Below are 24189 nucleotides of genomic sequence, written 5' to 3'. Positions count from 1 at the left end.
TACTGTCCGAAGTTGGAAAAGCAGTCGGCCGTGAAGTGACAAGCACACACATGCACAGCTTTACTGAGTGTAGCCGGCACATTTCCTTGATAAATGAACTCTAGCCACTTAGTCTTGTCTTCTTCCGAGATGTGAAGCTTGAACATGGAACTATGTCGCTGTTTACAGCCAAAAACAAAGCAGTGATGGCTCTTCAATTTCAGCACTCCCCTCCCTGCTGCTGGAGAGATTTCTCTCCAGCAGCGGGGAGAGAAGTGGGAGGGGAGTGGGCGGTTCAGGGGTATCTGTTTCGGTGGACCAATCAGGTCAGACTTGCTCCTGATTGGTCAAAAAAAGGACTCGCTGGCAAATCCAGGAAATTCCAAACAGCTCGTTTTAGGTCAGGATTTTACATTCACAAGCACTACTAAGTGCAGGCTTGGTCATTAAATATCACATTTTGTGGGCTGGGAGGAAAGCCAAAGACCCACAAATTTCACTAAAAGACTTAATAAAGTGATTCTTGCATAATATGGGACCTTAAAAAAAAAGCAATTAGTTACTGTGAGATCACAGCCAAATTTGATGGAGTCGATGAAATCAAAAGGGGTTCATCCTCTGCGAGCATGGACATCCTCAACAGGGTTGGATTGTGAAGTTTCTCATTATGAACTCAGAGGGAAGCCCAGCTGAAATGTACTGAAATGGTTCATCCTCAGAGGAAGCACTTCATCAAACTGTCTCATTTGCTTTATGTGTCTGTTGTAGCCTAATAATGCAGGGTGAGAGGATTTGTCTTCCAAAACCATCTGGTTTAATCCTCTGGGTACCATAAACCCGGAGAGCAGTAAGCATAAGTGAGCAGTGACGGGCCTTTAGACCAGCAGCATCAGAGTCCACTTTGGGAGGGTGTAACAGTCAGTGCAGCACAGTCATTTTGCATTTCTTTGACAGTAATCACTGAAAATAGAGCAGGTGTTTCATTTGTTCATCTCCTGCTCTCGCTGGTTTTAGTTTTCTCTTCCCTCCTTCTTTCTGCTCTCTCTTTCACTCACAGTAATTGATATGATATGAGCACTGGCAAGTGTAATCTTATTTTAATTAAGACTTGCTGTTGGCACTGTCTTCACACTGATACTGACTTACAGCTCTCTTCCTCATTTTTCTTCCACCTCTTCTATCATCTTGTTTTTCTTCTGTTGCTTCTCCAAACTTTCACTACCCTGTACTTTTCTTATCTCAACCCTTCCCTCTTACCCTTCACTTCCTGCCCTTCTTCTTATGATCCACTTCCTCTTTCCCTCTACCACCTTTACCATCCTGTTTTCATCTCGATTCTTTCTCCTTCACTGCAGTCCCACCACCATGAAGAGGAAAAGAGAGCCCTCAGCCGGGAAATCATCGTCCTCAACAACCACCTCATGGAGGCAAAGATCACTATTAATAAGCTCAGAGAGGACAACGTAAGTAAACAGGACTATGTTTGGTAATTTCACTTACCACTGACTCCTCAGGCAGCATTGTGCACATATGCTTTTTTATCATGAGACTCCAGACAGGCAGTTTGTAATTTGCCTGCAGGCCCACAAATTAAGCAGTAGTAGCCTGGGGCATTCAGGACCACAGAGATCAGGGGCCCTTGGGCGCCTGCTTTCCTTGCCTGGTCAGCCATCCAGGCTTGTTAGCACTAAAACAGCAGTTGGCTTAGGAGACAGAATTGACAATACTTCAAAAACCTCGATATATTTTCTGGCAGAAACACATTTTCCAGTCTTGGTAGCCTGCTTTAAGAATAAATTCATGCTTAAGTTTTATATCCGATGCATATTTCTTAGACATAGTGGATATTTGTGCTTCAAGATGCCACAGCAGATAAAGGACTTAACTTAAACAGTGGGCATACTCATGTGGCTCCTTGAATCTAGAGCTGGGGCTCTCTGCACCCATGCAGTGTGGTGCCTCTTCGACTATGAAGTGATTTGACTTGTATTTCGACAGGGTGATAAGGTTAGGTAAGATCTTTCCTCCAGGGTCAGTGTTAGTTTTCACCACTTCTGAGCTGTGGAGTATTTTGAGAATTCTCCCAGATCTGGCCAGGCTGATTGGAGTCAAGGTTCATGCTGAGTGGGAAGAGAATTTGTCACATTAGAGCTGGCAGAGAGGCAGGCATTTCCTCCTGAGGGCAAGCCTCAAATTTACTGCTTGTAACAGTGGAATGAGTAAATAACCTGCCAAGCCTTGACGTGTAAAACAGTACATTTATATTGAATACATTTGCTTTACTCTGATGTGATAAAACCATTTGATCCACCATTGGCTGCATATGACTGCGTTACTATAGGAGATTAATTGTGACAGAGGACTGAGGCCTGGGGGGCAAAGCAAATGAAAAACAAGCACAAGGAATCACTAAACCTTTTCAAAGATAATAAATGACGGAAATCACAGATAGACCAAATTAAGACCCATATTTACTTAAAGTAGGGGTGTTATCCTTCCTCATATTTTCAACATGGATAGAAAGGAACAATCCTGTGTATCTGTACCAAACATGTAGAGTTTTAGGCTGCTACATTTTCTTTGGTAGAAGAAATCTTTGAATCTGTCTGTCAACTGCTCAAAATGGTTAACTCTAAGAAAAAATAGCACGAAATCTTCACAGTATTTGCTGAAATGTTGAGGTCAGCACTTAAGGATCCACTAACACACCCTGGGCTGCCTCATCGGGGGAGGAGGGTTTTCAGAGCAGGGAGTCTAAAAGAGACAGCATAAGGTTTTTATTATTATTTTTTTATTATTATTATTATTTTTTTTACTTTACATTTTGTTTGTCTCTTTTCTCAAACTGCTAACATGTTTATTAGTAGATTGGACTGATACCACGTTTAAACATGGTCAGATGAAACCATCCATCATCACAGAGAAAAGATGGATAACACTACCCTATAAGTTTTGTACAAAAAAAAGAGAATATATATATATATATATATATATATATATATATATATATATATATATATATATATATATATATATATATATATATATATATATATATATATATATATAGATAGATAGATAGATAGATAGATAGATAGATAGATAGATAGATAGATAGATAGATAGATAGATAGATAGATAGATAGATAGATAGATATACTCTGAGCTGGCTGATGGCTAATAGTCCCAGGAGAACATCACCACACAGCTCATATAATCTAAGACAACTCCAAGGTCTCAGAGGTCTATTTAAAATGTCTAAAAAACTACAGGGAGCCCAAATGCCCTCGGGAGACATAATGACAAGTAGACACAGAGTGATTCAGAAAGCAGTCAGCGCCAACTTTAAAGTGTCAAAGAGAAGGCTTTGGCGTGAGGAGAGGTGTTGTCAGGGCTGTGGTGTGATAGAGGCTCAGGGAGGCTGCTACAGTGCAGTAAGAGCTGACCTTTATAAGAGGATGGATTTCAAAGAGGAGAGGGGGGAAAAAACCCTGATAAACCAGCTTACCACACACACACACACACACACACACACACACACACACACACACACACACACACACACACACACACACACACACACACACACACACACACTCGCCCACTCACACAGATGCATTCAGAAACACAGGAAAGAATTAAAATGTCCATCTGCCGTGGCAGGCGGCCACCCTCGTCTGCTGTGAAATTTAAGTGAAAATTAAAAACATCCATTATAGTAAGAAAGCTCACAGAAAGGTATTTATAATGATGCACCAGTGTCCCTGTGCTGGAGGGAGCAGATAAGCCAAAGCACTGTGTCTGAAACCCTCGCTAAAATTTGCATATTGGACTCTGCTGGGCTGATCTAAGTTACATTAGGAATGAAAAAGTTGATGTCCACTTATTTAAATGAAACTGTCAAGGTGAGAACTATGTACTAAGTTATTAGGCTCCAGCAGCCTTATTGATGAATTTATTTCTTAGATTTGACAGGTCACTATATCAATGAGAAGCCTTATCCGAGTATGTACTCCCAATCCTCCAACAGACTAATCTTTTATCTTTATTAAGTATTCTGTGCTCTGCTATGAGCTTCTCATTATTAAAAAAGTCTACAGTCTTGTGTAAATACCTTACTGTGATAAATAAACACACTTTGAATGTGTTGTTGGTGTAGTATTACACTAAAACAACATATTTAATGTTAAACTGTGTAATTATTTTCCCCCTGAAAGGCTCCAGTAATTAGAAAATAATTACACCACATAGAGTGACAGATTTTTCCCAGGGGTGATGGAAATACTCTCCATCAGTCAGGAGCTGACTGGAACCATCAATCTGCAGGATTGTGCAGCATGAACTGAGAACCTGAGGATATTCTTTCTGCCTTTTTCAGGACCTGTACAGGAAAGACTGCAACCTGGCAGCCCAGCTGCTGCAGTGCTCCAAGTCTCACTACAGAGCACACAAGATGTCTGAGGTGAGCTCCCCAGCATGGCTGCTACAGCTGCATCGATGTCTCTGTTTAGAGCTGCGTTGCAGCAGAAAGGTTTGGTGATTCAGGTTTCTAAATGAGGAACAAATCAAATAAGAAAAGTTTTAAATCGTGAAGATGTTTTGACACATGAAGTTCAATTCATATGAGACTGGACAGAAAAACATTTTAATTTTATCTTGTTCCACACTAATACTTTAAATTCACACTGAGGGTTGGTTTCATTATGCTCAGGCTACATTTATGAAATGTGATTATGTGTGGTATATGGAAATATATGAATAAAGAACCTGAATGAGCCTACTCGATTTCTTAGTGTACACAATTAATATATGTTTTTTTTTTTATCTGGCCATGCTGGGTTGGACCCATTTTTGCCTTCAGAACTACCTTAATTTTTGAAGACATTTATTCAACAAAATACTGAAAACATTCCTCACAGATTTTGGTTCATATTGACGTGATATCATCAGACATTTACTGCAGATTTGACTGACCCCTATTCCTCCACATCCCAAAGGTGTCGTCTTGACCATGTCTACTTGCACAAATGCTCTAAGTTGCTGCCATGTGATTGGCTAATTAGATATTCATGTTAACTAGCAGTTAAACAGGTGTTCCTAATGAACTGGCCGGTCAGTGTGATCAACCGGTCAGCTGGTGTTTTAATCCCAGGTTATATCAAGGTCTCTCTATTTCTCTCGTAAGTATTCGAAAAGTCTTTAAGAAGCTTCAAGATTCTCAATTTAAGACATCTGCATCATACAGTTTTAAACTGATCTGTTGCAAAATGAAATGAAAAAGATCCTGCCATAAATCAGACCACACGTTTCGTCATTCATTTTCAGCGTTCAGCATTTTGTGTTGCAGCTCTCCTATGTTGTGTCTGTGTTTTATAAAAGCTTGATGAGTGGTTTTCAGAATAAGACCGAGTCACAGTGCTCATGGCCTTTTCAGTCAGACTGATGAAGGTCTGCTGTCTGAAGTGCCATCTGTCTGCGCCCTGGCTGTGCATAATGCATGGCTGAATGAAGGAAGCCTGGCCCCAACGACACCTGATGCACACAGGATGAAAATTCCCCCAAGAGGGCGAGTTAGTGACTGATGTAACAATTATGGGATAACAGTGAAGGCTAAGGACATCATCTAATACTTCACATGAAGGAAATGTTCATGAAAACGGCCAGCTGACTCAAAGCAGCACTATCTTACCATCTGTAACTAAACATCATAGAGCACTTTATAGGAATTGTTACCTCTAGTCAATGCTATATGATATATATGCATGAGAATGATGTACATTTCGGTAACACTTTATTTTGGAGGTCCACAAATTTCATCCCACTTAGGTAACAATTAGACAAAGTTTTTTTCTTATTTCTTTGAAATTGCCCTGAAATTTCATGAGAATTTGGTGAAAATTAGCTCATAACTTCTGTCCAGATTCTGTTTTGCAGTGCGCCTGTACTCACAGTGTCTATCACAATCAGGTAAAGACAGTTTCCAGCCCCACTCTTGGTGAATATCACATCTGAAGCCTTCAGTTGTATCATTTAAAACATTATAGGCCTAATCATAGAGGTTTATCATTTTACATGTGATCTGAATTATGCATATCAACAAACTGGGTACAAAAGAACTTGGTGAAATTAAATAACAAACAGCTAACTATCAACTGCTTATTGGTGATTTGAATTATTCATTAACATTTCAAAGGTAATTATCAGAGGAAACAATGAACCTAACTTCTGTTTCCAAGAACTAAGCAGCTATTTATCACCTGCTTCTCTGGAAACAGTAGAAACATTGGGATACTTCTAAAAACATTTTGTGGTGGGTTGTGATTTAATTTCAAGTAAATTATTTGCAAATTGTCACCGTCTTACCTTGAAATTCTGAGTAAATTTCAAAGAAACTAGAAAAAAACAGAAACCTACCAAATATGACTTGTGAAAATAAATTTTGACATAATTTAAAGAAGTTTTGTGCTAATTTCAAAGAAATAAGAAAATACTTTGTCTGATTATTACCTAAGTGGGATGAAATTTGCAGACCTCTGAAGTAAAGTGTTACCAACAGTTCCTTTAAACAATAATCCCTCTGTTTTCTTCTGTGTTCATTTAAAGACCCGTTTTGTGTAAATGTGAAAAAATGCACATCTGCCACTGCTGTGGGACAAGTGAAAGGAAGAGACAAAGGTTGCAGCGTTAATGGTGGTAAAACCTTGGCACAGGAAATTCAGAACGGTTGTTTTTCATTTCCACTGAATGAATTTATTTATTTGCAGAAGGACAGGTTTCTGCTTTACGAAGCTACACTGAGTAAATTTTTATTTTAAAAAAGGCTGTAAGTGGAAAACTTTGAGGAAATAGGTTTTGTTGAAAATTACTAGAATGATTAAATAATGTGAGGCAGTTCAATTACACTCCATTAGACGAGGTCTTCATTAATCGGAGCAGGACCTGTGGACACACATGCCTTCACGTGGACTCGACTGTTAAACTGTGTGACTCTTAATTAAGATCTGCCTCAGATAGCAGCCGATGCTGAGCTAGCTCACTTGAAGCACACACTGTATATTATCCCCTCTCTTACAGCCTCACCTACTTTCCATCTCTATTCCCTGCGGGAGAGGCAGCTGCTGCTAAAAATAGCCCTGACTTAAAAGATGCAGGTTATTTTATGCCGAGGCGAGCTTCTATTTCTTAACAAAGCCAAGTCAGTATTTTATCTTTTTTTTCCTATTCCCAGCTGGAGACCTGGAGCACCGGTTTAATTTGAATCTAAGCCGTTCCCTCTGGAGCTGATATGTGTTTGATGGTAGACAGAATAAAGAGACAGTGAAAAAAAAGAGACAGAGGGAGAGGGAATGAAGACTCATTGGTTGAGAAGGCAGAGGAGCAAGAGGAGGGAGATGAAAGGATGAAGAAAAGGAGGAGAAAAGAGAGAAATCAGTGTGGCAGGAACAGTTCCCGCTGACCCTGACCAGCTTTAATTGGCACAAAGAGCCGGTCTGTAATTGACAGGAACAGATTTCCTTAAACATGAGCCAGGCAATCGAACAGATCAGAAGTGTGTCTGCATGTGTGTATGACGAATACAGAGACAGACACGACACAGAGACAGGACTATTTATGTGTGAAACATCTTTTACAGGATTTTATCAGCCATGGTTTAGTAAATTAAAGGAAAAAAAGTGGGAGCTAAGAATGGGATTGTGTTGAGAAAGAAAGGGGGCGGATAGATAAATAAATAAAAGGAGTATTTAGCAGTTCTTTGACAAGTTCATTAGGCAGGCCAAGCAGTGCAGTTCCCTGGAGATACACCAACTGGTCTGGACCGTGTGAACTTTGTGAGAATGAATTACTTTCTAAACCACAGCTGTAGATTAAGTCCTGAAGGACTGGCTCTAAAAATATCCTCAGTACAGACTCAGAAAGTTGAAGTAATGATTGAGGAGTTCTTTCAATATGTATTCAAGGAATATTTGATCATTCAAACCTCTCCTTTTTTATGCCAACTGTAACAATTGCAGCTAAAACAGAAGAATCTTTACTTCATTTATCTTACATCTCTCTTTTATGTTTCTCTTCCTAGCTTCCGCTGGAATTTCAGGAACGTATCAGTACCCACATGGAAAAACATAATCGGAGTAGCGGAGCCACAATACCAGTTTCCCACTCTAATTACTCTGATGCCGTGCCAACAGCCATAATTGCCAAGGTCCTGGAAAAGCCCGAACCAGGAAACAGTTGCCCTGTAACACGCTCTCCCAGCCCACAACCCCAGGATGGAGACTTCCTCACAGGTGTCGGCAGCACTGATCACTTGAACCGCCGCATTGCATACAAGACATCCGACCTGTACTGCAGCGATACAGCCCTCTACTGCCCTGAAAGGTGGCAAGACACAGAGCGCAGGCAGAGCGTCGACCTCCACGGCACCAGCCTGCTCCAGCTCCATGCCCAGAACTCCACAGACAGTAACCCAGAAGAGGAGGCCTACCACTCTGGAAGCTTCTCCCACCACGAGCCTCCGTCCTCCTTCCACCATCACGATGAGTTTGGCACTGGTAGCCTACCGGCCTCCAGTACCTACTCTAGCTTTAGTCTGGCATCGGATGAAAAGGGGGGAGTCAGTGGTGGTTGTGGGCCCACTGCCAGTAGCACATTGTCCTCCTCCCACCAGGGTCTCTACATGGAGTGGCGGGATGGTGGAAGTGGGGACTATGGGCGCAAAAGCACATCCTCCTATGATAAAGACAGCCCAAGCTTTCCCAAGTCCCTTAGCATCCAGCACATGTCGACCTCCAGGAGCCCTCAGAAAGGCACCTCACCAGCATATACAAGGACAGCTTCCTGCTTCAGTGAACCGTACCATTCCAGCACGCCACGCCTGGCTTCCTCCCATAGCATGGGATCCACAACTGGACTAGGCCAAGCTCGAGGTGGAACTCTGGACAGCCAAGGTGACATCCAGGTCTCTGAGGATGACCTAAGCAGCCGCTGGAGACAGCTCAGCGTAGAAGACGTCAACACTTTCTCTTACCGTGACATCACAGGCCCAGCCTCTCCTTTCAGTCTCTCTGAGCGCCACTTTGCAATGGGCTCCTCCAGCAAGGTCAAAGGAAACCTCTACAGCAGCTTCCAAGAAGGAGACGACGTCTTCCACAGTCGCGTGTTAGACCAGTGTTTTGATTTGGGTTCCCCTTCACCCAACCGCAGTTCAAAACCGATGGAGCTTCGCAAGCAGGAGAAAACGTCCATGCTGTACCGAGCTAAAGATGACAGTCAGGACTCAGAATGCAGTCTGTTCCTCTCAGGGAGCTCAAAAGAGAAGGAGAGCAATGCGGGAGCAACGGCGGGGAGCAGTGCCAAGAAGGACTACATGAACCTGAGCGCGGACAGTTCACCTGAGTCCTTACGCCAAAGCTCTCTTGAAGCCTCCAGTCTTCAACACTACCCCGCCCCCAGGCCAAGCGTCCGGCCTCGCCCGAGCTCCAGCTCTGCAGTCAGTGTCGGCCCCGCGCTCCCAAAGAAGACCTCTCCAAGATACCAAAAATTTGGCAGCACGGGACTGACGAGGAAGGACAGTTTGACCAAGGCGCAGCTATACGGTACTCTGCTGAACTGAGTGTCAGGAGCAAGCTTTTTAGTTTATGCATGATGATGATGATGATTCCTAACTTACTGTACTGTACTGTACTGTATGTCTCAAAAGTTTCCTGCAGAAAACACATACTTGGTGTGATGGGGTATTACAATGTTGTTGTTTTATGTATCTCTTTGCCAAGGCACGTTTCATGCAGTCTGCATCACTTTTTTATATAACGTATGTCATGCAAAGGTGTAGCTACCTGAACACCTACTCAGTATGTTTTTGTTTTGAGGATATGATTATTCAAAGCCACCAGGTTTGACACAACCCCGGCTACATAACCGCACTGTGCTGTTTGCTCTTTTTTTGGTTTCAAGTACAGTTAGTAAACCAGCAAAAGACCATTAACTCCTGCGCTCATATATTCACTATAGATAATGGAACAGAGCGTGTGCAGTGGGGCGACTTAATTACACGTTTGGGAGAGTTTATCCATTATGTATAGTGGACCCTGCAGACTGCAAACTGTTGCAAATATTTATTTATCCTCTATTTCCTCTTAGCAACACGCATGCTGTTTGATGCATATGAATAAGATGTAAAAACACATTTGCAGCAGAGTTTTTTCACAGGGGGACATTATCTGTAAACAGCACTTACTTAAAGTGCTTTAATTCATCGGGTGAATAAAAAATACTTAAGGAAGCATACTCTACACATTTATATTGGTTATAGCAAGATGCTAAAGTTAGCATGTGGAATTCCTTCCTGATGTTAAATTTCAAACCTGAAATGAATGTCTGTTAGAATATTGGACCTTTAAATTAATAAATATATAGCTTTAAAACAAATTAACTTACACTGTTTAATTTTAAAAATATTCAAAAAGAACCACAAAGTGTTATCTTTATTATTTTTAAATCAAAAAGAGGTGATTCAGTCTCAGTCTGTACTGCACAGTATTTACCCTCCTACCAGGAAACTTGTGAAATTGCCTTAATAACTGTGTACATACTGTATGTATATCTTCTCTATTGTTACTATACATATACACTACCATTACAGAAAATGTTCTTCCTGTCAGACATGACACACACAAATACACACACAGCTTATTGCATAAGGATTACACTGGGGATATTTTCCATTGAAGGTCTGAACTGAAATTTGTTTTAGTCAAAGACGCTGAAGCCTAATCCCTGTCTGGAAATCTGGCAAGCACAGCCAAATCTCTACCCAGTTACAAACTCTTTTGGCGCTAGTTGCACAAATCAGAAAACAAAAAGTGCTGGGTCTTCCAGTTTTCTAGAGGGATGAGTGGGAATATTCTCCAGGCGGGCTTGGCAGTTCTGCAGTGTATTCACAAAAAGTTCTTAGAAAAGTGAGGAATCTAAAGAAACAGCTGGTTATATACAAACATGTACAGTCAGTGTGTTGTTTTCATACCAGCATGATCAATTAGAGAAAACACTGTGAACATAGACAAAGCCTGTGTTTATTTACTGACAGAGAAAGTTGTGAAGACATGCTGTCCTGTTGCTTACGAAAACAAAACCCCAGCTTTTGTTTCTAATAGAGATTTTCCAACATCTGCACATCATTCAGCTAACTAAGACTTTCTTTTGTTGATGGGACAACAGATCAAAGAGGAATGGTGACAGGGATAAGCTAAACAATGGGACCTTTGCCATTCCCTCGAGTTGACCTGAATAGATTTTTCTGGAAGGCAATGCTTCTACCTCTCCTATTCCTACAGATCTGTGGCATGACTCAAGGCTGTTTCGGAGATTTAAACAAATAGATCCTCTGTTTTTTTGTTTCTTTTTTTTTTACCTGGTTGTGTTTGTACAGGGGGGAAACTTCAGCACGTTAAAGCCCCGAAAAGTCTCCACTCACCTTCTTATTTGTACAAACACATAAGTATCTAAAGAGTTAAAAAAATTGGGGGAATAAACTTGACCAATGCACATGGATTAAGGCTGTAAATTGTACTTTTGTTGAGGACATAATGTATAAAAAGAGATGAAGATACTACACACAAATGGTATTACTCTATAACTTTTTCAAATGGAGTTTGAGTTGGTGTTATATTTATTGAATGTGTAGACCCTGAATGAAAAGGCTGAAGTGTTTCTGTCCTGTCCTACCTCCAGCTCTGTACCAGGAACAACAGGCCAGATGTGGAAATGTCAAAATGTATGTCTTTTTGATGCATGGTTACATTTCTGTTGTATGTTTATTTACTTAATAAAGATGGGTGTTGGGAAATGCATCCCCGACTTCAGTGAAAGTTTTTTAACGTTGCTCGATTCAAGAAAGTTAGGGTGTTACAGTGAGCCACAGCTTTGAGTACAAGTCTTTTTTTAGGATGCATGATTTTATCTGTGATTCCTGAATTTGGTCCCAGATCGTTTTTAGCTTGACTGAACTGATCAAACTGACAATATGAGTTGGGCCAGGCATAAAGTCAACAGGTTTGGGGTCAAAAAGCCCTACATTAATGAGGAGAGTCTCAATGTTCGTGTAGGAAGTGAAGACTTTTCAGTCTCATAATTTCAGCTGTCTGGAAATCCTACTACCTGCTGGACTGAACAGTGTGAGTTGACAGATGAGAGAGCACAGAGTCTAAAAGATAGCAGAGACAGATTTGGTGTGTTCTCAGTGGAAACATGCAAAAATCTCAAATAGGTATAAATATTTTGTACAAATCCATCCAAGTATCACAAAACTTGCCGAAATTATGTCAACACATTAGGATCTCTGAACTGGTTTATAACTCATTGGGGCATGGGCGGGCCTCAAACACCAAGTTCTGCAAGGTCTAAAGCTGCGTTTCCACCAAGCAGACCAGTTCGGTTGTTAGGCATGCATTTTGTAGCGTTTCCACTGACTTATCCCGGGACGGATCCCTAAAAACCGAGACAAGCCGGGCGACTTTTTTGGGACCCTTTCGTATGGGTGCCAGACTGAACCGATCCGCTCTCAGAAGGTGGAGCTACACACTTCAGACTGATGATTGGTCAAAAGAATAGTCACTCACCCCGACAGCGGCTGCATTTCTCCTGGCGGCACACAGACTTCTCTGAAACAGAGCTTGATTTCACTTTGTATCAAAGAGCTACATGCCAATCACAGAGAGGACGAAATGCTGCATGTCTTCCATCTATGCTCTTTGTTTACTGTGTCGCGTTTTTCTTCTTTGTTGGATTTATTAGCGGGGCAAACTGTGTCTCGCTGCTACGGTGTCACGCTATTGTTTAACAGCCACGGCTTCCTGCATCTGGCTTACACGCCACCTACCACAAGAGGGCAGTTTGCTGTGGAAACGCAAACAGGGTTAACTGTACCAAACCATCCCAAACCGTACTGAACCGACCGGGACTGCTTGGTGGAAACGCAGCTTAACACTGCCCCCATCAGGCTTCTAGAGGTCTGACCAATGAGAGGGAAGGGTGTTTGTGTAGAGGGGAAGGCCGTTAAAGAGACAGCAGACAGAGGCTGAAATAAGGGGATCCAAAACACCCATGTGGGGAAAACATCTTATTTCTTTTGAGCTGTAAATCATGTAAAGCTAGACCCCCCCATACCCCCTCTTTAAATTTAAATCAAAATGCTAAAAAGCAATAGCAATAGCTATCCCTCAGTGTCAGAAAGCCATGTGTATTTTAAGACTGTTTAACTTAAATACTGAATAAAGTAACAGGCATCTGTTTGTGCTCCACCTCCACTGGTGACTGGCAGGTTCTTGGAAGAACCTGGAAATGTTTTGACAGATGTCTGCCTCTCTCTTGTTGTTTCTCTGTGATGCTCTAAGCTGTCAGCATGAAAGGAAATGTCATATCAGAGCCAGGGAGGAGAAAAAAAGCATAGAGGAGAGTGAACTGTATGCAGAATGTGAAATGAAACACTGTTGATTAGAAAAATGGATGAGTTACATCACTTTCGACACATAGAGATAGTCATAGGGTGAGTCTCTGTTTTATTATCAATACAAAATTTTCAAAATTTCACATTTTTGATTTGAAAAAGTGAGCTCTTTCCATTTCATTCTATGTAACTCTCTGATTCACAGATATGAGACCCATTTAAAATGGGCATCCAGTTAAATTTACACTGGTTAGATACCGTTGTTCTCGTGCCAGTTGAAGTTCACACCCATGGTAGAGAAAACGTGGGTGGTTTTTGAAATCATGTGAAAGCACCACAAATTGCAAGGATTTAAAAACAACACTTCTAAAGGCGTCTGCTGATAGTAGATTAGATGACTTTCAGTGTTTTTTGCCAAGTTTCCGCATTGTGCCGACAGATTATGGCAGATAAAGTTTGAAGTTGGATGTGTGCTCGATTTTCCAGTTGAACACAGTGTTGTCTTTTCTTGGCTGACAAGCTTCGTCTCGTCTATATTTACTTGTTTAGTCTTCAGTGCCAGACCTTGATCTCTCCAGCCCAGTCGCAGGTGGCTGCAGTAGCTGGCAGAACGGGATGCTGGGACACACACAGGCAGGGCTGGCTGTGGGCGTGAAGAGTGTGCAGAGTCCGGGCATTCTGGTAGTCGTAGAAGTGAGCAGAGCCAGAGGAGCTCCCTGAGGCCAGGATAGTCCCATCCAGAGAAAACTCACACTGCACTGCGTACCCCTCCACCTGCAACAAGGGCTTAGGTGTTAGTTATGATGCATTAACTTTTCATGAAGTGCCATATTAACATGTGCACCAAACATCAGCATAATAGCTGGATAATGATGCATCTGATTGCAGACTCGGGCTTTAAAAGTGTTATAAAAATGGTGCATTTGCTGAGTTAATCATGAGAGGAGCAGCATGAAAGTGTGAGGAGGAAGTGAAAGAGTGGTGCAGCCTCTGCCTCATTATTACTGACTGGATACCCCTGAGCAAAATCACTTAACCTCCGACTGTGTCAGAGGATTGGTTGTGACAAGGCTGTAGTTTCACCGAGCACCTTTCAGGAGTCAAACTGAGAGTGAGAATACGAGCATGGACAAGTGTGTTACATTAATCTGAACTGAGACTTTGGTGGACAGTGGCTCGGTGTATGAATTTATACTTAGGACAACCAAAAAGAAGACACGTTGTTTTTTTCCCACTGTTTACAGGAAAATGTAACTTTAACATTTTCTAGTTGACGTAGACAGAATATTTTAAATTACTATTGAATTGTTTTGCTATGTTTTGTCGGAATTTAATAATTATAACGCGCATGATTTGTAATTATCCCTGTGATTGGCTGGGGACCAGTCCAGGGGGTACCCGCCTCTCACCCAATGACAGCTGGAATAGGCTCCAGCCACCCGCGACCCTGAACAGGATAAGCGGTTCAGAAAGTGAATGAATGAATGAATGATTTGTAATTAGGGCTGAACATTATTGTTATCGTTATAGCATAATTCCTAAGTCATATATTATAGACATTTAAACTATCATTTGGTCAGCCTCATAGCATGGTTTCCAGAGTCAGAGAAATCTAAATAAAATCAGTGCGTTAACGATGATACTAATACATAATAAAGATATAAAGACAATATTATGAATGGTAATAAAAAGATATTAGGGATGGTTACCTTTCATATTTGAAACAAACTGGTACCAATGCCCAGTACCTGGCAATCGGTACAGGTATTCATTTGAACATATTTATTCTTCAACATATAACCTTGGAATGCTGTGTTTATGTCCAGCATGGAAAATCACCTTTTCTTCCACTCCCTCACAGCCACAAGGATGCTTTCAGGTACCTAAACATGGTACCTTTTGATTTTACATGAATCAGTACCCGGTACTTTTGACAGAATTCGGTCGGTACCTTTAAAAGTAACTAATTCGGTACCCATCCCTTAAAGATATACATAAAAAATGTGTTTTTCTTCTTTACTGAAAACACTGATACGTGACTTAGACAATTATACTAACAGGCTAACAATACAGGATGCCTGATACGTAGCGTATGTAGGGTAGGGAAAATCGAGCAGGACAGGAGGCCATGACTGGAAACTACCTAAAAACATCCAATGACTTTCAAAATAAAACAAACCGTGCCAGAATCAGTTTGTATTTGGCTTGACTACAACAACAACAAACAGATATAATGAGCCGAGTCAGACCAGGAGTCAACAGGTTTGAGGTTTTACAGCCCAACATGAATAAAAAAAGACTTATTAATGGAGTGGGTAGCGCAGGAACTTCTCAGTCTGTGACTCCAGCTGTCTGTCAGTCATGCAGCTTGTCGGACTGAACACACAGCCAGTGTGAGTGGACAAATGCAGTCAACACACAACTGAGCAGAGTCGTACTTTGGACATATCTGGTGTATTTGAGGTGTAAAGAGAGAGTATTTTGCTTCACCATGGTGTTTTGAGTGATGGCCTCAAACACCAAGGTCAGTTAGCTCAGCCCCAGCAGGCCCTCAGATGGCAGGCTAATCAGAGAAAAGGGGCTTTGTGGAGCCCTAAAGATTCAGCAGCTAAAACGAAGCGTCTCAGACAGAGGCTGAAATAAGAAAACCCACAATTGCGAAGAATAGGGTTTTTTTTTGAGCTGTAAATCATGTACAGCTTCTACAGGGGTACCAGAGGGACGGTATAAAACCTGACCAAAAGCACAATACACCCTCTTGAACCTACAAAGTCTGAGACCTAATGTGATGAGGTTTCAGAATTGTGCACATTGAGCCTTTTTCAAACTCCACTTACTGCTCACACACTGCTTGTGAAGTGTGTACTGTTTATGCGCAATCTAAACTCACAAAGGGTACTTCACTTTTTACACTTGACACTTGTCTAAAATAGACTGTTTCAGACTGGTAAAGAGAATGGGAACAACTGTTGGCATTACTAATCATAGCAACAGTTTCTCTGACACAACGACTGTTTTCCTACATCTGAGCTCTATTCAAAGTGTTTTTGCTGCCAAGCACTGAAGAAAACATTAAAAGGTTCAGTAATGAAACGTCCTTGTGTCTGCTGGAACGTTTTGTCCTGTTTGTTGACTGACTGATTGGAAATGTTGGTGAGTTTTGCACCTCAGGGCCACAGGCAAAGGAAACAAACAGAGCCTGGAATGCAAGAAAGCTTTCAGTTTTCTGTCCATTCTGGGATTTTTGCTTGACAGGCAAATCAGACCATGAGGCCAACATGAGTCCTGCAATATTTGAGAGCCATATTGTTCTCTCTTTGCCTCCATCAATGGAAATATTGTATTGTACTTTGTATGTTTGTTTAGAGGGAGGATGCTGCCTGAAGAGGAAACACTGCAGGCTATAAATCTACAATGCACATCCACTGTTTGTTGTGTGGCACACAGAGTTTGTTTCCTCTGTGTGTAGCTTCATTTGTCTGCTGTTGCACAGATGTGTGTGTGTGTGAGAGTGGCTGAAGTTGTTTGTTTGCATTATGTATTGATGAGGCCTGTGCGACCCCCTGACCCCAAACCCTCGACCCCCCCGGAGGCCACAGTCATTTCTGACCTTGTGTCCTTCGTACTGCCGCCTCTTGTTCATCCTATAGGGCTGCTGCGAGGAGAACACGGCCATGTAGTTCCCGTTGGTCTGTGCAACAAAGGATTCATCCAGTGGGTGGAGAGCAAGGCTGGGGCATGTGTACCGCTCCTGGTGGCCAAAGCAGAAAACTCATTCAAAGATTGACATTTTATGTCCATTATTAACCAGTTATTATTCCTAAAAGTCTCCACAAAACAAGTGTTTTTATTCTCTTTCGTTTTTTTCTGTTCATCTAAAGGTGTGGAGAATTTACTCATTAGATTAAACACTTCTACCTTACAATAAAGGCTCACTTTAAGAGCAGAAAAACTGATTTAGGGTTGGCAGCTGAGTCAATGGAAACAGCACTAAGGTGAATTAAAAACAGGTGTTTAAAACAGCTGGCACCATGCAGCATCCTCACCTTTTCAAACACTTTGTTACTGTCAAAATGTGCCAGTAACATATCAACCATTTGAAGTAGCAAATTCAATCAGCCTTTTAAATTAAAACTGCTTTTAAGCCTTTTTGAAAGATGTGTGAACAGCATGTGCTCATTAAAAGCTCTTCTTCACAGGTGTGTCCTTACGTGATAGATCTGGTTTGAGACTTTGGCTGTGGTCTCAAAGTCCCAGGCGATGAGGGTACGGTCTGCAGAGTCTCTGCTCACACAGTCTGAGCTTGTTATGAAGTCAACACCACCTCTCAGAAACAGGATGTCCAAGGTCTGCTGGATCCCTGCTTTGTATACTTTCACCACCTGGAAACATACAGACACACACATCTACACCAAGCCGTTCCAAATATAGAGAACATATCTGAAGGTATGATGGTCAATTAGAGATTTAAAGCTACTAAGGGGTACCAGAGGGGTCATATAAAAGAGAAGGAAGAAGATTCCAGACAACAAACTGAGGGCTACACCTGGGGAAATAAACTTGATTTTTTTTTTAATTTTTTATCTGAGTGAAAGTATATTTGGTTTGTCAGTGTTAAATAAAGTTTCTCAACATTTATTATTATTTGATCATATGAAGTGAAGGTCCTGGATATTAGCAAATTGTCTACTCTTACTTTCTCTGACCATTTAAAATGATAGTGATGTCACAACAAAGACAATAAAATAAACCTCACATATTTAAAAAGATAAATTTGGGAAATAATTAATTCAAATGGAGTCATCTAGATTATGTGCCAATTTCATGAAATGCAACAAGAGGTTGGTAGTTTTGTGGCTGGTTAAGGATACAACATGAACCAGAAAAACAACTCAGAGAGTGCAGACCTCCACCAAGCATATTGTGATTGTCACCAACACTTTAGTCCTACTTTAATGTTATACCCTCTTTCAGCAGACTGTCTGCTACAACTTGGTGTTAGTTGCAGGTTTGTGTGATAATTTGTTTCCTGACAGTGTTGAAAGTTATGATGACCCATTACGTATTTCATATTCTGGATCTTAGTATCCAGAATATTGCTAGGATCTGGATCGTACTTTAACATCTGTCAGAAATGATGGTGACCTTGTCTTGTTTTGTTTTGCAAAGCAATCCGACCATTTATGGTGGAGTTATATACACATATGGTGAAAACGACCCTATCTCACTATGATAAGGAATCCTTTAAGAAAAGCCTGGATCCAGATGGTGATCCAGATCACCTCCAAAATTTAATCGCTTCTTCCTTATCCTATTTTGAACATCTCCTGAATATTTCATCAAGATCTGTTTGTTACTTTTTGAGTTATGTTGTTCACGGACAAACAGACAAACTCTCCTAAAAACACAACCTCTTTGAGGGAGGTAATAACAAACAGATGGGGACAACAGGTTAATAAAACTTTAACCTCTCAGAAAGTAGCAAAAAGCAATGATGCCTTAAAATAGTTGTAAATTAGTAGGATTCAGTGAAAATTTAGAGCTATTATAAAAGCCAGCAGCTTCATTCTTGAGTATGTTTAACCTTTTACCCAGCAGCTACTTGAGCTGCCTACTTTCTGCTGTGGGACCAAAACCAAACATTGGAAATTATGAGAAATTCTTTCACACTCAGTTCACCCTACTGAGTGTGTTTGGAAACACTTCAGACAAACTGGTTAACGTTGTGACTATTGGTCATGCCTCTTTTTTTTTGTCTTATGAGGTAATTTCACCTTGTAGCAGGAAACACAGCCCAGGGCAAGGACTGACAGGCAGCCAGAAACTGAAGCATTAACAACCTCTGCTGAGATTTGGTCTATGCTCACACTGAAACTGGTATTGACACCTACAGGAGGAAGAAATCTCTGCAGTATTAGATGTGACACCCTGCAGGAAAAAGCATTTCGGTAGCTGTCCGAGAAAAGTTACAGTGGGCGCTTAGATTCTGAGAATCTTTCATATTAAACAGTACTTCAAGCTTTAAAGGAATACTGGGTTAATGAAGCCAATTAGTCAGTGGCAGAGCCTGCAATCTTAACTCTATAAATGCACTGATATAAGCCTTTTGATGAAATATAACATTGGTCTCGTGCATGTAAAGTCAAGACTGTCTTGTTTGTAAAGGTGTCAAACTGTCAGTGTCTTTGCGTAGGAAGAGGGAGCTTGGATGATGAGCATGTGCTCCACGCCTACCTGCCTTATATTTATAAGAAGGTCAAACTGCAGTCGGTGAACCACATAAATAAAAGCGATAAATCTACTCTTGAGAGGTTAATAAGTTTGACCTTGCAGCTGCGGGAGTCCCAGGCTTTGACCACCGAACTGTAGCCTCCACACAGGAACACCTCAGGGTTGCTGGGGTGCAGAGCCACACACATCACCTTGAACTGGTTGTCGAGTTTTACCACCTGCTGTCCTGCAGACAGAAAGGAAAAAAGGGAGAGAGAACAAGATAAATGCCTCCCTCTGGCTTTCTGCATTTTGTGCTTTAAAATGAGAGCAGATGGAAAGATGTTTAACACATTATGTTAGGTGCTGTAGCTGTACCAGAAAAGAAATTTCAAACATCTTGAATTTCCTGATTTTATTATTTTCAGTCCTGATAATTACGAATTACGACATTGCAAAAATAACATCCAACAACAGTCCATTTATGACCACAACCAGTAGGTGTGAAGTTAAACTGCAGCTACTTTTGACAGTCAAGTTCTTCGCATAATCATCAAATCAAAGATGATTGTTCTTTAGGTTTGTCATGATAAGTTAGATATCTTAAGACTTTTGAAGATTTTTACTTGAATTTTAATCACCCCTTTTCTCTGCTTTCTAATATTTTTTTGGACATAATGATTCCTTATTTAAAGAAGGAGTCAATCTACACATCGATGGATGTTAATTTAAATTCTCTGTTTGAAGCTCTGGTATCAGGTACACACTGGTTTGAGTCCAACATCAGAAAGGCTTTCTATTCCAGCTATTAGAGAAATACAAAAACATGTCAATCAAGCTATAGGCAGAGTAACTTAGTTATTCTTAATTGCCTTTAAAGAGGGGGTATTGTGCTTGTTTACCCAGGTTTAAACAGTACCTCTGGTACTCCTGTGGCTTTACATGATTAGCAGCTTAGAAAAATCCCGACTATTTTCACATTATTGTTTTTGAAAACTCTTATTTTAGCCGTTGTCTAAAATACTTTGTTTGGCTTGCTGCTGTCTGGTTAGGCTCCCTGCTACACAACCCCCTTCATTCTGATTGGCCAGCCCTTGGAAGGCCTGTAAGGGTCAGAGCTGTAGGCAGACCTTTGTGTTTGAGGCCTGTTCCTCCAATGTGTTGTGAACTAGTTAAGATATTTCTATGCAATTACCTCATAATTTCAGCAACTCTCATGAAGAGCTCGTTCAATTTTCAGGATGAGCTGTTTTGAGTAGTTTACAGGCTGATTAAGGGATTTCTACAATATACAAATGTGTGGTAGTTTTAAAATTTGCATCTACTAAGTAAAGACACTGAGCATTGTTTCTCTATCTCCATGTCTGGAACAAAGGGAACGCACAATACCCTCTCTTTAACTATAAGAGAATAAGTCAAGTAATTTATTTCCAAAGCTAATTTTATTAAGAAACACATTTGACCATTTTAAACCTCAGTGTAGACTTTGATTTTATTAACTGGGAACACACTGTTGCTCCCAGGCTGCTCCTGCAGATGGGTGCAGTGTTTTTATCTGAATTTGTTGCACACTCAGCTCCCAGGAACTCAATTGCAGCTCAACTCTGACCCCTGGCTGGTAACTCTTCTCCTCTCTGGATCCTGTCGCTTCCCTGAGATACCGGGGCTTGCCAAGCAATCACTGGATTGATATTTAATCTCTGACCGGGAAACAAAAATACTAAGGCCACTGCTGCACAGACAAAAAAAAAAAAACAATAAGTGAACTAATACAACTGGTGTTAATAAGTTTGTGCTTAAATGCCTCTTTAATGTTCTGCATGACTGGAGGGTTTGATTTTTTCTAACACACAAAATAAGACTTGAGAGCTAGAAAACAAAATTAAAGTCGTGAAGTAAAGCAAGCTGTTGCAGGTTGTGCTGCATAATATAGGTTTAATTTTCAAGTCATTTCACTGCTGTTGGTGTTAACACATTAAAGGAAGAAAAGATAACGGTGAAGTAGAGTGAGTTTAAAAAAGCTCATTGATGGTGATTATGGTGGTTTGGTGTCTAACAATTAAAAGTTTGGAGATCTTTGACTATTATGGATGAAAAAGAGAAAGTAAAAATTAAAACAACTAGAGGAGGCCATTGAAGATCATAAGGCTGGACAAACAGGTTCAAGTTATCCAAACTAAAGAAAACAAAGCCAACAATGCTTTGTGATGGTAATGTTGGCATTAAAAAAGATATGCATATAGACTTTGGCTGATTGCAGCAAGAGCTTGCTGACTTATAAAGGCACCGTAGGGAGTACTTGTTTGGCGTTAATTAAAGTGACACCATAGACTGTATATAGAGTGGACAGCGTGGTTCGGCCATTTATCATTGTACGGTTTTGAAGCAAAACTACCCCCGTCGCAGGCGCAGCCAATGTAGCAGTTGTGCAGCCAGAGTCTGTGCAGTTAAGACTGTGAGGGATTCTGGTAGACTCTGAGTGGAGCCGGGTGACAAAAATAATAATTATTTTTTCTTCTGAGAGTCTAATCTCTTCTTGGCTCTCCCTCCTGACATATTTTACTATCTCCCCCCCAAAAATACACAATAACAGCACCTGTCAATCATCATTAAACATGACTTAAAGCCTCGTTTTTAACCTCTTGTAACTAATGAAAACAACACTTTTCAGAAAAAAAAGAGAACTTCAATACAAGGCAGCCAGATACTATCATCAAATCACCACAACAATCAGACGTATATTAATTTTTTAAAGTTTGACCACGACCAATCTGGAATGACTGGGAACCCAGATTTTTTTTTACCTATACTGCAGCCAGCCACCAGGGGAGCAGTTTTTGTGGCAACCTCACTTCGAGTCGAGCAAGCAGACGTCCATTTTTTTTTTACAGTCTATGAGTGACACCTGTGGCTGGAATTGGTAGCATTTTTCCATGATCAAGACTCCGTTTCCCATGTGCATCATCACCCACTGTCGTGTAAAAGTGTCTCTTGCCAAGATTTGCATTTGTTTTGGAAGCAAATGAATGGAGAGGAGATCTTTTTAACACTACTTTTCTTTGCTGAAAACAAATTTTTGCAGGATACAAAGCGATAAGGTTATGTGTGTATTTGTAGTTATGCAGCGTAATTGTTTGAAATATGACAACGAACTAACTTTATACTCAGTCTGTACCATAGTTAAGTGAAGAGGATGACCAGACCACATTTAGCGTTACTCACAGCCTGGTGCTCTGAGATGACTTCATAACTTGTAGGGACTTTTTTCAGTGTTTTGAATTTTTAAGTAAATTATAGGAAGTAGTTTTATCCTAAAAACAAATCAATGAGAGTCTCAAGTCTTCATGAATTTTGATTGCGATTGCAAGAGGAGACTGGAACGGGTCACGAAACACCCCAAACAGGCCAAAGAGTGTGATATAGACAATGTGAAAGAGCATCATCATTATCATCATTACAAATCCAGCTGAGACTGTCATTCATAAATGAAGCAGCTGTATGCAGACCACATTAGAATCCTGTAGTTTGTGGGATTTGTTTAAATGGGCTCACTGATAACAGATACAGTAAATCCAGCTCCAACTCACTGCCAAAAATAGTGTTCCTGGCTCAGAGTGCTGTCTTAAATTCATAATGTTGAAATAAAAAGATGAGAAGCTTTCTGTGATCTTCTCTGTTCGGGATGTTGTTTGCAGGCTACATCCATCACTCTTTGATCTTTACACTGCTACAAAAGTTTTCCCACACAAGACCACCAACAGTTTCTGAAAATTTGAGCTATGTGATTTTATCATTTGACGACCCAGAACGGCTCAGCAGCTGAACTGAAATGTTCGATTTATTTTCACTTATTTTAATGACAGAAGGGACCAGCTGTGTGGCAGTTTGCAGCTTGTCTAAATCTGGGATGTTTCATGGACATGCTATACAGTTCATCAAATACATCAGCCTGATTTAAATTTCACTTAAGACAAAGAGGTGATATATACTTAAAGAAGCATTGTGATGAAAGGAGGGAGGAAAAAACAGAATATAAAAACATTGTTTTGGCTCAAGGCAGCTTTATCTAAATCAATTAAAAAATGTCATACTTAAAAACAAAACAAAAACACTGAGGGGCTCCAATATAATTAAGCCTGATGGGGATGCTACCAAAAATGAGTTTCCTGGGATAATGATGAAGGCGGCTCCATGAGGAACAAAGCCAGACTATGAGCCAGCAGCTCTGTCGAAGGCTATGCAAAGCAGAGCACCTCCGGGTTCACCGGCTCCTCATTAATTCATCCAACAAACAACAAAGACCCCGTCACAAAAGAAAGTGTTAGACCCAAAACAAAACTGCACCTCATTACACATCTGTTCCAGAGTATTCCTGAGCAGCCTCCTTTGAAAGCGAAACGGGTCACAGATAATAAACTGCAGCAGAAACAGACCTCCTCACACATAATGGTGGACTTGCACGCTCCAGAGCTGCATTAATCCAAAGTTTTAACAGGCAGTTTTGTCAGGCTCACCCTTCCTGCTTTATTGGCTTACCCAAAGTGATACGGAGACAGATC

At 40.8% G+C, this 24189-nt stretch overlaps 2 protein-coding genes across 6 annotated transcripts in view; one reads left to right on the top strand and one right to left on the bottom strand.

Annotated features, from left to right (window-relative positions):
• Positions 1-11821, top strand: part of begain (brain-enriched guanylate kinase-associated) — a 56719-nt gene extending 44898 nt beyond the window's left edge. For all 3 annotated transcript variants that reach the window (XM_074691423.1, XM_074691424.1, XM_074691425.1), the window contains 3 exons: positions 1335-1442; positions 4358-4441; positions 8054-11821. In XM_074691423.1, the coding sequence (XP_074547524.1) occupies positions 1335-1442; positions 4358-4441; positions 8054-9589 (1728 nt within the window). In that variant the 3' untranslated portion in view covers positions 9590-11821. The remainder of the gene's footprint in view (positions 1-1334; positions 1443-4357; positions 4442-8053) is intronic.
• An 869-nt stretch (positions 11822-12690) lies between these two features.
• Positions 12691-24189, bottom strand: part of wdr25 (WD repeat domain 25) — a 27762-nt gene continuing 16263 nt past the window's right edge. For 2 of the 3 annotated variants that reach the window (XM_074691427.1, XM_074691428.1), the window contains 4 exons: positions 19747-19877; positions 17632-17802; positions 17031-17171; positions 12691-14194 (listed from right to left, as the gene is read on the bottom strand). In XM_074691427.1, the coding sequence (XP_074547528.1) occupies positions 13973-14194; positions 17031-17171; positions 17632-17802; positions 19747-19877 (665 nt within the window). In that variant the 3' untranslated portion in view covers positions 12691-13972. The remainder of the gene's footprint in view (positions 14195-17030; positions 17172-17631; positions 17803-19746; positions 19878-24189) is intronic. The other variant, XM_074691426.1, reaches the window with a different exon arrangement.

This window comes from Halichoeres trimaculatus, unplaced genomic scaffold, assembly GCF_033239565.1.
Source record: "Halichoeres trimaculatus isolate MK-OKI-2021-1 unplaced genomic scaffold, fHalTri1.1 fHalTri1_scaffold_17, whole genome shotgun sequence".
NCBI classification, from domain to species: domain Eukaryota; kingdom Metazoa; phylum Chordata; class Actinopteri; order Labriformes; family Labridae; genus Halichoeres; species Halichoeres trimaculatus.
The sequence above is the reverse complement of the archived record's forward strand: the minus strand, read 5'-3'. Positions and strand labels throughout refer to the sequence as shown.